This window comes from Lithobates pipiens, unplaced genomic scaffold (genome assembly GCF_037356315.1).
Source record: "Lithobates pipiens isolate NorthernLeopardFrog02 unplaced genomic scaffold, aLitPip1_a1.2 Scaffold_18, whole genome shotgun sequence".
In the NCBI taxonomy this organism is placed as follows: domain Eukaryota; kingdom Metazoa; phylum Chordata; class Amphibia; order Anura; family Ranidae; genus Lithobates; species Lithobates pipiens.
This window is the reverse complement of record NW_027507758.1, coordinates 614,287,594-614,302,255: the sequence shown is the minus strand read 5'-3', so window position 1 is coordinate 614,302,255 and position 14,662 is coordinate 614,287,594. Positions and strand designations below refer to the sequence as shown.

The 14,662-nt window shown below is 51.7% G+C and overlaps 1 protein-coding gene across 1 annotated transcript in view; it reads right to left on the bottom strand.

Moving 5' to 3' along the window:
- The window catches only part of LOC143989263 (uncharacterized), a 436,678-nt gene extending 433,116 nt beyond the window's left edge, over positions 1-3,562 (bottom strand). Inside the window, exon 1 of the mRNA XM_077489335.1 lies at positions 3,465-3,562. Within this exon, the coding sequence (XP_077345461.1) occupies positions 3,465-3,540 (76 nt within the window). The 5' untranslated portion in view covers positions 3,541-3,562. The remainder of the gene's footprint in view (positions 1-3,464) is intronic.
- Positions 3,563-14,662: the final 11,100 nt, after the last annotated feature.

Below are 14,662 nucleotides of genomic sequence, written 5' to 3'. Positions count from 1 at the left end.
GCTCGGGGGGCGAACATCCCGCTAAGCGCACCGATAATTTGGGTGTTCAGTGAATACTCGAAACAGACGATGTTCGGACCGAAATTATGCTTAACCCAAACCGCTTGCCCATCCTATCAGTGCTTAAAGGAACCAGTGTAAGTGCCATTATCAATGCTTAACCGCTTCAGCCCCAGAAGATTTTACCCCCATTCCTGACCGGAGCACATTTCGCGTTTTGCCACTGCGTCACTTTAACTGACAATTGCGCGGCCGTGCGACGTTACACCAAAACAAAATTGACGCCCTTTTTTTCCCACAAATAGAACTTTCTTTTTGTAGTATTTGATCACCACTGTGGTTTTTATTTTTTCCGCTATAAACAAAAAAAGAGCATCAATTTTGGAAAAAAAAGCAATATTTTTTCCTCATTTTAGGCTGATATGTATTCTTCTACATATTTTTGATAAAAAAATCGCAATAAGCGTATATTGATTGGTCTGCACAAAAGTTAATGCGTCTAAAAAATAGGGGATAGATTTATGGCATTTTTATTATAATTCTAATTGTGGGGGGGTGGACTACCACTGACATGACAGCAATCACTGCTCCCGATGATAAGGAGCAGTAGATCCCTGTCATGTCACTAGGCAGAACAGGGAAATGCCTTGTTTACATAGACATCTCCCCGTTCTGCCGCTCTGTCATTATCAGTGCTTAAAGGAACCAGAGCCAGTGCCATTATCAGTGCTTAAAGTATTAGTAAAGATAGTGAGCAAAGTAAAAACAAAAATTGCCCCCTGCAGGTTTAAGCCATAATGTACTAGTGTGCACTGTATACTAGTAATGGCCACTGATAATGGCACTAACACAGAGTCAGGGCCATTATCAGAGCTTATAGGGACAGAGTCAGGTCCATTATCAGTGCTTAAAGGGACCAGAGTCAGTGCCATTATCAGTGCTTAAAGGGACCAGAGTCAGTGCAATTATCAATGCTTAAAGGGACCAGAGTCAGTGCCATTATCAGTACTTAAAGGGACCAGAGTCAGTGCCATTATCAGTGCTTAAAGGGACCAGAGTCAGTGCAATTATCAATGCTTAAAGGGACCAGAGTCAGTGCCATTATCAGTGCTTAAAGGGACCAGAGTCAATGCCATTATCAGTGCTTAAAGGGACCAGAGTCAGTGCCATTATCAGTCCTTAAAGGGAGCAGAATCAGTGCCATTATCAAAGCTTAAAGGGACAAAAGTCAAGGCCATTATCAGTGCTTAAAGGGACCCTCACTTAGCAGGCCAAAGCATGCAGGTCATGCTCACTGCGATCTCACAGTGCATTATAGGGCATTTTGCAGCGCTCAAATTTCCCATGAATACTCCATAATGTTTGTGTGTTCTGCGAACAGGCAAACATCGAGCTAATCCCTAGTGCTGAGGACTGGGAGCATTGTGAGGGCTGAATAACTGGGAGCATTGTGAGGGCTTAGTAACTGGAGGCATTGTGAGGACTGGGAGTAACTGGGAGCATTGTGAGTGCTGAGGATTTGGAGTAACTGGGAGCATTGTGAGGACTGAGTAACTGGGAGCATTGTGAGGACTGGGTGTAACGGGGAGCATTGTGAGTGTTGAGGAATGGGACTAACTGGGAGCATTGTGAGGACTGGGTGACTAGGGGTATTGTGAGTACTGAGGACCGGGAGTATTGTGAGTACTAAGGACTGCGTAACTGGGAGCATTGTAAGTGCTGAGGACTGGGAGTAATTGGGAGCATTGTGAGGACTGGGTAACTAGGAGAATTGTGAGTACTGATGGCTGGGAGTAACTGGAAGCATTGTAAGTGGTGAAGACTGGGAGTAACTGGGAGCATTGCGAGGGCTGGGTAACTGGGGGTATTGTGATTACTGAGGGCTGTGAGTAACTGGGAGCATTGTGAGTGCTGAGGTCTGGGAGTGGCTAGGAGCATTTTGAGGACTGGGGGACTAAGGATTGGGAGTATTGTGAGTACTGAGGACTGGGAGCATTGTGAGTACTGAGGACTGAGTAACTGGGAGCATTGTGAGGACTAGGTAACTGGAAGTATTGTGATTGCTGAGGGCTGGGAGCATTGTAAGTGCTGTGGACTGGGAGTAACTCGGAATATGGTGAGTATTGTGAGGATTGAGTAACTGGGAACATTGTGAAGACTGGGTAATTTGGAGCATTGTAAGGGGGGAGGGCTGGGAGTAACTGAGAGCATTGTGAGGACTGAGTAATGAGGATCATTGTGAGGACTGGGTAATTGGGAGCATTGTGAAGACTGGGGGTATTGTGAGCACTGAGGACTGCATAACTGGGAGCATTAGGAGTTCTGAGGACTGGGAGTATCTGGAAGCATTGTGAGCAGTGAGGGCTGAGAGTTGTGCTGTGTGATTAGCAAGTGGGATCGGGAAGAGAGTCCACACAACATGAAGGCCCATGTGACAAAATAGAGGATAACCAGAAGCCGGGTGCTGTGTGGTCAGCAAGCAGGATCAGGAGGAGAGGATGGAGGGGACTGTGTGATCAGGATCAGAGGATGCCGGGGACTGTGTGATCAGGGACAGGAGGAGAGGATGCCGGGGACTGTGTGATCAGGGACAGGAGGAGACAATGCTGGGGATTGTGTGAGCAGGGACAGGAGGAGACGATGCCAGGGACTGTGTGATCAGGGACAGGAGGAAAGGATGCTGGGGACTGTGTGATCTGGGACAGGATGAGAGGATGCCGGGGACTGTGTGATCAGGGACAGGAGGAGAGGATCCCGGGGACTGTGTGATCAGGGACAGGAGGAGAGGATGCCGGGGACTGTGTGATCAGGGACAGGAGGAGAGGATGGAGGGGACTGTGTGATCAGGGACAGGAGGAGAGGATGTCGGGGACTGTGTGATCAGGGACAGGAGGAGAGGATGCCGGGGACTGTGTGATCAGGGACAGGAGGAGAGGATGGAGGGGACTGTGTGATCAGGGCCAGGAGGAGAGGATGCCGGGGACTGTGTGATCAGGGACATGACGAGACGATGCCAGGGACTTTGTGATCAGGGACAGGAGGAGACAATTCTGGGGACTGTGTGATCAGGGACAGCAGGAGAGAATGCTGGGGACTGTGTGATCAGGGACAGGAGGAGAGGATGGCGGGGACTGTGTGTTCAGCAAGGTTATGGAGTGGCCCAGCTAGTCTGCAGACTTTTATCCTACAGAAAATTTACGGAGGGAGTTGAAACTTCAAGTTACCAAGAGAGCCAAGAAACCTTAAGGATTTAGAGAAGATCTGTAAAGAAGAGAGGACCAAAATCCCTCCTGAGATTTGAAAAAAAACATTGTATGTGTGTGTATGTGAGCTAGGGACCATAGACTGTAACAGCCTTGAGGACAGGGAGTGACGGGAATGTAGAGTTCTGTGTAAATTTTCAGATCTGTATTAATACATATAGTAACTAAGAAAAGAGAAGTAAAAAGAAATGGGAGCCTTACCAACGAGAATTTGTGCATCAGTCAGATCTTGAAGTAGGACCAGGAGAATGGTGAAAGCGATCACTGTGGCCTTCATGTTGCTGTTTGGAGAAATGTGTTTGCTCCTGGTTCTACAGCTGGATTTTATATCCTGATTTCTGAAGGGGATTGGGCAGGGAGGATCTGACACGGGTTATTTATTTCTTAGGCATTGTTCAAGTTTAACAATAGGCTTCTTAGGTCTGAGGTCACTCGAACAATGGTCCAATATATTAATGTTTTTTATTCTTTACCAAATACCTCCCTTTCTCCAAGCCAAGGACAAAATGTAAAAATTAAAAATAAATATATTATGATATTGGGGATGTTTAGCTCTCATGGTAGATGTGTTATGTACAGTGAGTCCATGGCAGACAGAGACTATAGTTAAGGGTCTGGTAGCCCACTTTTATTAAAAAGGAAACAAAATAAAATCTTTATAACACAGGGTTTCCAACTCGGGAGGTTTCAGCTTCACACAAAATGAAAAATGCCGAGCCACCTGGCTTGGAAGCTCACTCAGCTTTCATTGTAGTACCTTGATCACCATGTCCACTTTTAGCTCCTAGGTAGAGGTTCATCGTACTTTAACCATGCAGTTCCCCCATAGAGTCTGTAAGCCTCCCTGACGGCGTCCAGATAGCAGAAGAGTGCTGAACAGTGTTCCAGGTTCTTCTCACCAGTCCCACTAGCTATAATGGCAAAAGCCTGTAGCCAGTTAGGGAAAGTCCACGGATGAGTCTGTGCCGTCTCTTCTCTTCATCCTCCTTCTTGTGCTCCTCTGGCTTGACCCTATCCAGATTGAATTTCTCCAGCAACGAGAATATCTCCACATACTCACCTTTCCAAATTTTTCCTGGACTTCTGGCTTAAGGTGCACTCCCGGGGACCCCTCAAAACACACATAGACTTCACATTTTTCCGAGTCGGCCAGCCTAACAGCGTCTTGTTTGCTAGTGGCCTCCCCTGCCATCTCTGCCTTGTTCCCTGACACCGACTTACTTGCTGCAGCCTGTCCCGTCGCCGCAGTTTCCACCAAGGTGGGCGCCGCCGCTGCAGTAGGGGGTGGGGAGGCAACTCCAGACCGACCTGGGATCCCCTGGTACTGCCACCCCCCCCCCCCCCCCCACACTGGAGGGAGCCAGGCCACCACAGGGGTGGCTTGCCTGCTCGTCCCAGGTTCAAACCTCCAGACCAGTTCCTTCAAATCTGCAAGGAACCCTTGTAACCCAGTGTCCGCCAGGGCGTGGTCGTGGACCGATTTGGCCTGGAGGGACCCTGTGGGAAACTCTGCCTGCGTATACGGCAACTTCCTAATGGACTTAGGCCCACCTCTAGAAACCACCCCCTGAGATCTAATGGAACAAAAAGAACCAAAATTGGACTTACCAGGCTGCCTAGGAAGGGTCCACTAGCTGAAGTTTCCATCTCCATCACTGCAGGTCATCCATGAGGCTCCTCCTCTTCCAACATGGACAGCTCCCCCTCCAATCGTTCGACCACCACTCCTTCCTCCCTCACCGACAACCCTCCAGGGGGATCTGTCCCTGGAAGGCGAGGATCCACGTATCAGGCCCCGCCTCCTCACACCAGATCCACCCACTGATTTCCTGGTTGCTTTCCCTGGGCCTTTTGTGCACTCCCTTCTCTGCCGTCCTGCATCCCTCCGCAATTCAGACCTCAGATGGTGCCGGCTAGGGAGCCACTGGCTGCTGCAGTGGAAGGTCCGGCAGCTGCTGCTGACCGATTCCTGAAGCCCTGCCCCCTCTGACTCATAATCAGGGGCGGTGCCCGCATGGTCCTGCTGTGGGGTGGGCCAAGGGGGGACTTCGGTACTCGATGCCTGCCGAATACCGTCCTTGAGGGGAATTCCTCCCAGGACGACTTACCATGGGCACAGCTGGGCGCTTGGCAGGCGGTCCTGAAGGGGCCCGTATAGGACTCCTGGTGTGACGCCAAACTCCGGGGGAGGAGTCCAGGGAGAAGCGCTCCAGGGGCCAAGACTTCCGAGCTTGTGTGGACTCCTGCCCCCCTGTACTGGCTCTTAATGCCTCATCGTTAAGTATCGTAGACAGCTTCTCCTGCAGCCACTCCGCACCCTGTGATGGTGCCTCCGCCTGCAGCTGGTCCAGCAGTCTGTCCACCTCCGACATGCTGTACCTCAGCCACCTCACTCGCTCCTCATGCTGCCACTGAATGCTGGGGAGGGGCCATCTACTTTTTATTACCTATGTCCCCTCTTCCTCCAGCTGCCTCAATCAGGTGAGCTGTCTCATTTTCCTCTCTGTCCCCTGTTTCCCCTGTCATGCAAGCACTGTGCTATTTTTATTTTTGCTCTAGGCTTCTCTGGTGAAGTGCTGGGGTGATAGGTACGGGGTGCGCATTTTAGGATAGAGTTTCAATGGGTTAATCGATCAGTGGTCCGTGTCGAATACAGAAGAGCCAAAGTATATATTCTGCATTGTGTATAAGCCACTTATAGAGCTGTGTAATCAACTGTGTTTTGTGTGCAAACTGAAGATAACCTTGTTTATTTGGTTTTACCCAGGTGTCAGTTAGCCAGGTTTTGGTAAGGACATTGGGAGGTACACTGGGATTAAAAGATTAAAACCTCTATGGTGAGATGAACTGTAGGAGCCTGTCAATACATAACACAGAAAAATATGAGAAATAAAACAATAAACATGTGATAAGGTAATAAATAGGGATGAGCTTTCTGTTCGGGTCGAACATGAGTTTGACTCTAACATTGGCTGTTCGCCCAATCATCAAACCAAACATTATGGGCCATTCGTGCCAAATTCGAGCGGTGGCCCTTAATGCACTGCGGGAGCACAGTGCATTGCTGTATGATGATTGGCCAAAGCATGCACCATGACCTGCATGCTTTGGCCAATCCCAGCGCCCTCAGCTAAGAGAGCCATAATTGGCCAAAGGCAGGGTGCCTTTGGCCAATCATGGCTCAGGGGGACTAAGTCCATGCCCCACACTGTATAAGGCTGCCTGCACGTCGGCCCCATGTAGTGTGTTGTTGGCATGTAGGGAAGAGCTTCGAGTTGGAGTCGAATATGAGTTTGACTCGAACATCAACTGTTCGATTGTTTGACGAAGAACGAACATTATGGGCCACTCGCACAAAATTTGAGTCCCATAATACACTGTGTCATCGCAGTGGATTGCTGGCTGATGATTGGCCAAGCATGCACTATGACCCGCCTGCTTTGGCCAATCACAGCGCCGTAAGCAAACAGAGCAATAATTGGCCAAAGGTAGGGTGCCTTTGGCCAATTATGGCTCAGGGAATTAAGTACACGGCCCATACTATATAAGGCCGCCTGCACGTCGGCCGTGTGTAGTGCGTTCCAACGTTTCATTTCATTTAGATAGATTGAGCAGACAGTTGATTCAGTCATCTCCAGTATATATATATATATATATATATATATACACACACGTATATATAAATTGTGCTCAGTTCGATTTGTCTGTTGCAGTCAAAACAAGCCCTCTCTGCTGGTGAGTTGGCTTGTTGGTGTGAACGCATGTACACAGGGGAACACATGCCAATATCTCAGCCCCTACACACGCGGCTGGAACAGCTTGGTGCCGGCTTGAGACACATTAATATGTGAGTGTAATATTCTTTTTAAAGTTTTAAAATAAACAAAGTTTAAATTTACTACACCATGATGCCAATTCATTTTTCTTGAAGGCGGGACACCTCATCTGCCCAATATACCATCTGAAGAGGGTGCAGAGTGACCCAGGGTTTGGAGTGGTTATCCAATTAATAAACCAAAGGCGCAGATTCACCTATAATTGGTGAGTGGGCAATTCATAAGCAGTGGTGGAATCACACAAGATTGACACTTATGCCGCGTACACACGATCAGACTATCCGGCGGACCAGAGTCCGCCAGACAATCCGCCTGTGTGTGGGCTCCGGCAGACTTTTTTTCCCCCAAAAATCCGGCGGACTTAGAAAGTAGTTTTGACTCAAAAATTGTCCGCCGCACTCGGAGTCCGGCGGACAATCTGGCCGTTTGTGTGGTAGTCCACCGGACTTTTGAAATTAACGGACTTTCCCGCACATGGAGGAAAGTCCGTTCATTTTGAACGTAGCGAAGGAGGTCAATTTCACCGCCTTCGGTGGCGAGATTGACATGTCACTGGCCCCGTCACCTGGTATGGACTTAAAGGAGAAGCCCTAGGCCGAAAAAATAGTGTGGGGGTCCCCCCAAGGTCCATATAAGACCCTTATCCGAGCACCCAACTCGGCAGGTCAGGAAAGGGTGGTGGGGATGAGCGAGCGCCCCCCCATCCTGAGCCATACCAGGCCATGTGCCCTCAACATGGGAGGGTGCTTTGGGGAAGGGGGGGGCTCTGCGTCCCCCCACCCCAAAGCACCTTGTCCCCATGTTGATGAGGACAAGGGCCTCTTCCCGACAACCCTGGCCGTTGGTTGTCGGGGTCTGCGGGTGGGGGTCTTATCGGAATCCAGGAGCCCCCTTTAATAAGGGGGCCCCAAGATACTGGCCCCCCACCCTATGTGAATGAGTATGGGGTACAATGTACCCCTACCCATTAACCTGGTGATAAAAAAAAAAAAAAAAAACACCACACAAGGGTTTAAAATAATTTATTGCACAGCTCCGGGGTCTTCTTCCGTCTTGGGGGGTCTTCTCGCCGGACTACTCCGCTATCTTCTGCTAGCTTTTTTACTAGCGGAGGAGCCTGGCTTTCTTCTTTGTCGCCGCCCAGGGGTCTTCTTCCGACTTCGGGGGTCTTGTCCCCCTCTTCAGTTCTTCTTGCCGGGCCTTCGCTTTCTTCCTTTAGCTCTTTTACTAGCGGTGGCCCGGTCTTCTGTTGCCGCCTCCGCCTCTTCTTCCAACTTCGGGTGTCTTGTCCCCCTCTTCGGTTCTTCTTGCCGAGCCTCCGCTCCTTCTTCCAGCTCTTTTACTAGCGGTGGCCTGGCCTTCTGTCGCCGCCGCTGTCGCTGTCATCACCGATGTTGCTGTCATCGCCGCTGTCGTAACGACAGGGATGCGGTGTGCTGCGACTTATATAGGAACAATGGGCAGGGTCACTGGATGATATCCCTGCACATTTTGATGTCACAGTCCCAGAGGTTTTGTCCTTTTTTTCGGCAGCTGGCCGTGTTGAGCCACAACATGCAGAAGAATTGGTAGAGTGGATGACCAAGCAGTCCTCATCCTCCTCATCCTCTGTCACCCAGGCTCAGGCCGCGTACACACGCAGGGACTGTTCGCTGAAACTTTGTTCGTCAAACAGTTGCCACAACAGTCCGCTCAAAATTTGCATGAGCGGACTTGCCCACACACGAGCGGACTGTTTCAGCGAACTGTTTGCCAAACAGTTCGCTCAACTTTTGAAATGAACGGACTCGCCCACGTAAGGCGGAGGCAAGTCCGCCCATTTCGAGCGCGTGTACAGGTAGGCGGGGCCCGCGAAGGAGACGTCGCGGGCACCGCCGCCTGGAATGGACTTAAAGGGACACCCAACGCCGAAAAAAATCGGCGTGGGGGTTCCCCCAAAGTCCACAACAGACCCTTGTCCGAGCACGCTACCCGGCCGGCCAGGAAAGGGGGGGCGAGCGAGCGCGCCCCCCCTGAGCCGTACCAGGCCGCGTGCCCTCAACATGGGGGGTGCCTTGGGGAAGGGGGGGCCGCGCGGCCCCCCCACCCCAAAGCACCTTGTCCCCATGTTGATGAGGACAAGGGCCTCTTCCCGACAACCCTGGCCGTTGGTTGTCGGGGTCTGCGGGCGGGGGGCTTATCGGAATCCGGGAGCCCCCTTTAAGAAGGGGGCATTCACATACCGGTCCCCCACCCTATGTGAATGAGTATGGGGTACAATGTACCCCTACCCATTCACCTGTAAAATAAAAGTACCCAAAAAAAAAACACAACACACGAGAAAAAATATTTTATTGCACAGCTCCGGGGGTCTTCTCTCTTCGGGGGTCTTCTCGCCGGACTCCTCCGCTATCTTCGTGTAGCTCTTTTGCTAGCGGAGGAGTCCGGCTTTCTTCCTCCCCGCCGCCGGCCTCTTCTCCCGACTTCGAGGGTCTTGTCCCCCTCTTCGGTTCTTCTGCCGGGCCACCGCGCCGTCTTGTAGCTCTTTTGCAGGCGGTGGCCCGGTCTTCTGTCGCCGCTGTCGCCGTCGCCGCCTTCCGTTCTTCTTCTTCTTGTTGTTCTTCTTCTTCTTCTCCAGGAGATGTTGACACGACGCTCTCTCCGGCCGGAATGCCAGAGCCGCCCTGCGCTGCCACTTATATAGTGACAATGGGGCGGTGTCACATGGTATATGTCACATGGGTTGGTCACATGGGTTGATGTCACATGGGGACTATGACATCGTAAGGGGGCGGGGGTCACCATGTGACATCAACCCATGTGACCAACCCATGTGACATATACCATGTGACACCGCCCCATTGTCACTATATAAGTGGCAGCGCAGGGCGGCTCTGGCATTCCGGCCGGAGAGAGCGTCGTGTCAACATCTCCTGGAGAAGAAGAAGAACAACAACAAGAAGAAGAAGAACGGAAGGCGGCGACGGCGACAGCGGCGACAGAAGACCGGGCCACCGCCTGCAAAAGAGCTATAAGAAGGCGCGGTGGCCCGGCAGAAGAACAGAAGGCGGCGGCGACAGAAGACCGGGCCACCGCCTGCAAAAGAGCTACAAGAAGGCGCGGTGGCCCGGCAGAAGAACCGAAGAGGGGGACAAGACCCCCGAAGTCGGGAGAAGAGGCCGGCGGCGGGGAGGAAGAAAGCCGGACTCCTCCGCTAGCAAAAGAGCTACACGAAGATAGCGGAGGAGTCCGGCGAGAAGACCCCCGAAGACGGAAGACCCCCGGAGCTGTGCAATAAAATATTTTTTCTCGTGTGTTGTGTTTTTTTTTTGGGTACTTTTATTTTACAGGTGAATGGGTAGGGGTACATTGTACCCCATACTCATTCACATAGGGTGGGGGGCCGGTATCCGGGGGCCCCCTTCTTAAAGGGGGCTCCCGGATTCCGATAAGCCCCCCGCCCGCAGACCCCGACAACCAACGGCCAGGGTTGTCGGGAAGAGGCCCTTGTCCTCATCAACATGGGGACAAGGTGCTTTGGGGTGGGGGGGCCGCGCGGCCCCCCCTTCCCCAAGGCACCCCCATGTTGAGGGCACGCGGCCTGGTACGGCTCAGGAGGGGGGGCACGCTCGCTCGCCCCCCTTTCCTGGCCGGCCGGGTAGCGTGCTCGGACAAGGGTCTGTTGTGGACTTTGGGGGGACCCCCACGCCGATTTTTTTCGGCGTTGAGGTTCCCCTTTAAGTCCATTCCAGGCGGCGGAGCCCGCGACGTCTCCGTCGCGGGCCCCCGCCTACCTTCACACGCGCTCGAAATGAGCAGACTTTCCTCCGAGCGGGAACAGTTTGCTAATTTCGAAAGTAGCCTACACACGGGCGGACTGTTCGCTCAAACAAAGTTTCAGCGGACAGTTTTTCGGAATTTCCGAAAGACTTTGTCCGTCAAACTGTCCGCTGAAACTGTCCGCTGAAAGCCCACACACGGGCGGACTGTCCGCTGAAACACTGTTCAGCGGACAAAGTTGGGCGAACAGTCCGCCCGTGTGTACGCGGCCTCAGAGTAATTTGGCTGCCAGTAAAGCTGCCAAAGCGGCCTCTTCCATAGGCTCGACCACAGTGTTGGGTACATGCTGCCGCGATGGTACCCAGATTGAGGAAGGCAGTAATGTGAGCCCAGAGTGAGGGGGTGCCCAAGAAGCACAACAAACTGGCAGTCATGTTCCCCCAGCTGCAGCATACTGCCAGGTTTGCTCCAGTGACGAGGAGGGAGGGGGTGATGAGGTCACTGACTCTACGTGGGTGCCTGATAGGAGAGAGGAGGAGGTACATCTGCAACGAGGCAGGATGCCCTCCAGGGGCCAGCTTAAGGGCAGCCAACCAACTGCATCACACCGCAGAGCTCCGCATGTGCAGGGCACTGCTGACTCTGCAAGTTTTTCTAAAATGTCTTTGGTGTGGGCCTTTTTTGAGACGTGTGCAGCAGATCGCACCATTGCTGTTTGCAACATATGTCTGAAGCATACCAAGCGTGGCCAAAACAGCAGCCGCTTGGGCACCACATGCTTGACCGGACATATGTCAAACTCTCATGCAGTCCACTGGCAAGCGTACTTAAAAGATCAACACCAAAGTACAAGATGGAACTCTCCTTGCTCCTCATCAGCTTGGATCTCCAACCCCACTATACCTTCAGTTCTCTCAGAAGCCTGCACTGAGAGGAATGAAGGTGTAGAATTAGGTGTGCCAAGTACTTGCGGGCAATCTGATATCACTACACCAATGTCCAATTGTAGCAGGCAAATTTCCCTATCCCAGTTGCTAAACCGGTAAAAGAAATTCAGTCCCAGCCTTCCACATGCCCAGCGGCTGAATGCTAGCTTGGCTAAATTGCTAGCACTCGAACTGCTGCCTTTTCAGCTGGTAGACTCTGCACCCTTTCGTGAATTTGTGGAATGTGCGGTACTTCAGTGGCAGGTTCCCAAACGCCACTTTTTTTCAAGGAAGGCGATTTCGGCTCTCTACCGGCATGTGGAAGGCAATGTCTTGACCTCGCTGGACAGGGTGGTCAGCGATAAGGTGCATATTACCTCTGACTCATGGTTCAGCAGGCATGAACAGGGACATTGGCAGCTGGGAAGGATGCAGGACAGGGTGCAGTATTGTTGGAGCTTGTTCCGCTACCACGCCTCCAAAATGCTAGTAGTGGTAATTTTGACACACCTCTCTCCTCCACCTCCTCTTCTTCTTCCTCCATGGCCTCTTCCACTATAGATTTGTCCTTGGAACCAGTGGTGCTTCGTAGGAGTTCAAGGGGCTATGCAAGCAAAAAGATGCCATGCAGTGCTTGAGCTGGTGTGCTTACGGGGCAGGAGCCACACTGGGGCAGAGATTCTGTCAGCTCTGAAGGGGTAGGCTCAGAGGTGGTTGATACCACACCAACTTCAGGCAGGAATGGTGGTTTGAGACAATGGTACCAACCTCCTCTCCGCCCTCCGACAGGGACACTTGACCCATGTTCCCTGTTTGACTCATGTCCTTAATTTGGTGGTGCAGCGGTCCAGGAAAGTCTGTGTGCATTTCTCCCGGTCATATGATGCCAGTGCTCAGTTGGCTGACCTCCAAAAGGAATATAATCTGCCCAAGAACCGCCTAATCTGTGACATGCCCATCAGATGGAACTCATCATTGGCCATGCTGCAGCAGAGGGCCATCAATAAGTACCTGTGCGACTATGGCACCAGGACAGGGTCAAGGGAGCTTGGCTTTTTTTTGCCACACCAGTGGCTCATGATCAAGGATGCATGCATTGTCCTGTCACCATTTGAGGAGGCCACAAGGATGGAGAGCAGTGACAGTGCATGCATCAGTGATACTGTCCCTCTTGTCTACCTGTTGGAGCACACGCTGCATGGAATAATGGACAGGGCTTTTGAGGCAGAACAGAGGGAGGAAGAGGAGGACTTCCTTACCTTTCAAGGCCCCCTTTATCCAGACAGTGTTCCAGCCGGCCCGCTGATCTCACAGGAAGAGGAGGAGGAGGATTGTTTCAGCATGGAGGTGGAACCTAGCACTCAGCATCAGCAGCAGTCTTCAAGGGATCGTTTTCAGTCCCCAGAAACCCATGGACTTGTACGTGGCTGGGAGGGAGTGGCTGCGAATCATGTCATCCTTAGTGATCCAGAGGACTCCGGACCGAATGTCTCAGCAAACCTACGCTGCATAGCCTCCCTAATCCTGCAAAGCCTGCGAAAGGACCCTTGGATTCGTGGTATCAAGGAGAGGGATGATTACTGGCTGGCAACCCTCCTTGATCCACGTTACAAGGGTAAGGTTGCGGAACTTATCCAGCCATCGCAGAGGGAGTAGAGGATGAAACATCTTCGGGAGGCCTTGCAGAAAAGTTTGTGCATCGCTTTTGCAGAGCTTGGGGTGTTACTAATTCCTGGTCCTGGACAACGTGTTGCTGAGGCTTCGGTCAGTCACAGAAGGAGCGGTGGAGAAGGTGGTCATTTGACAGATTCGTTTAGACCTTTTTTATAGTCTACAGCCCCAAGGTCTGATCGGTAGGGATGTCCGAATGGTTCGCCCGGCGGTCGTTTCGCCGCAAATTTCAGCTGTTCGCCGTCCGCCCGATCGGCGGACTATTGCCGCCATTCGCCCGGCGGACTTCCATGTTTACTGTGTAAAAGAACTTTGACCTATGATGACACATCCATCATGGGGTACAGGACAGCCAATTGAGACATTACAGCACATGGACACTTGGACATTCCCCCTATTTTATAAATATACCCGATCTGGCGGCCATATTACATTCTTTCTACTGTCACTATAGGGAGAGGTTGCTGTGTGGAGCAGGGAGAGACTTCAGTGACCCAAATCGCTAGCTATTAGGTCCACAAAAGTTAATTTAAGGACTGGTATCATGGTATAGGTGTTAGGCCGCGTACACACGGGCGGACTGTATGGCCTACTTAGTCCGTCGAAACACATTTCAGTGGACAATCCACTCGTGTGTGGGCTTCAGCGGACTTTTTCAGCGTGCAGTCTGGCGTACTAAGTATTTCTGATTTTTCGAAATTCTGTCCGTCATACTTTGGTTTCAGCGGACAATCCGCTCGTGAGTAGGCTAGTTCGACGGACTAAGAATGGCGCATGCTCAGAAAGGATTTACACGGCGGAAGGGTGCATTGCTGTGTATTGGACTTCCTATTTCTAGTCCCGTCGTACGTGCTGTACACGTCATCGCGCAAGCTTTCGACGGACTGTTTGTGCATCCGTGTGTGGTCAAGTCCGTTCATTCGAAAGTATGACGGACTGTCCGTCGGATTGTATGACGGACTAAGTAGGCCATACAGTCCGCCCGTGTGTACGCGGCTTTAGGTGTAGTTCAGGATATAGGTTTGAGGCAGTCCTGTGCTAGTGATTGTTGCAGCAGCCTGAGTGTCTTTTGTCAGTGTAGAGAAAGGGACAGGATGCTGTGTGCTGCAGGGACAGTCAGTTTAATCATTAGCTGTTACTATTAGGTCCACAAAAGAGCTATTCGAGTTATTGTTCCAGCAGCCTCTGTTTTGTCAGTTTAAATAGG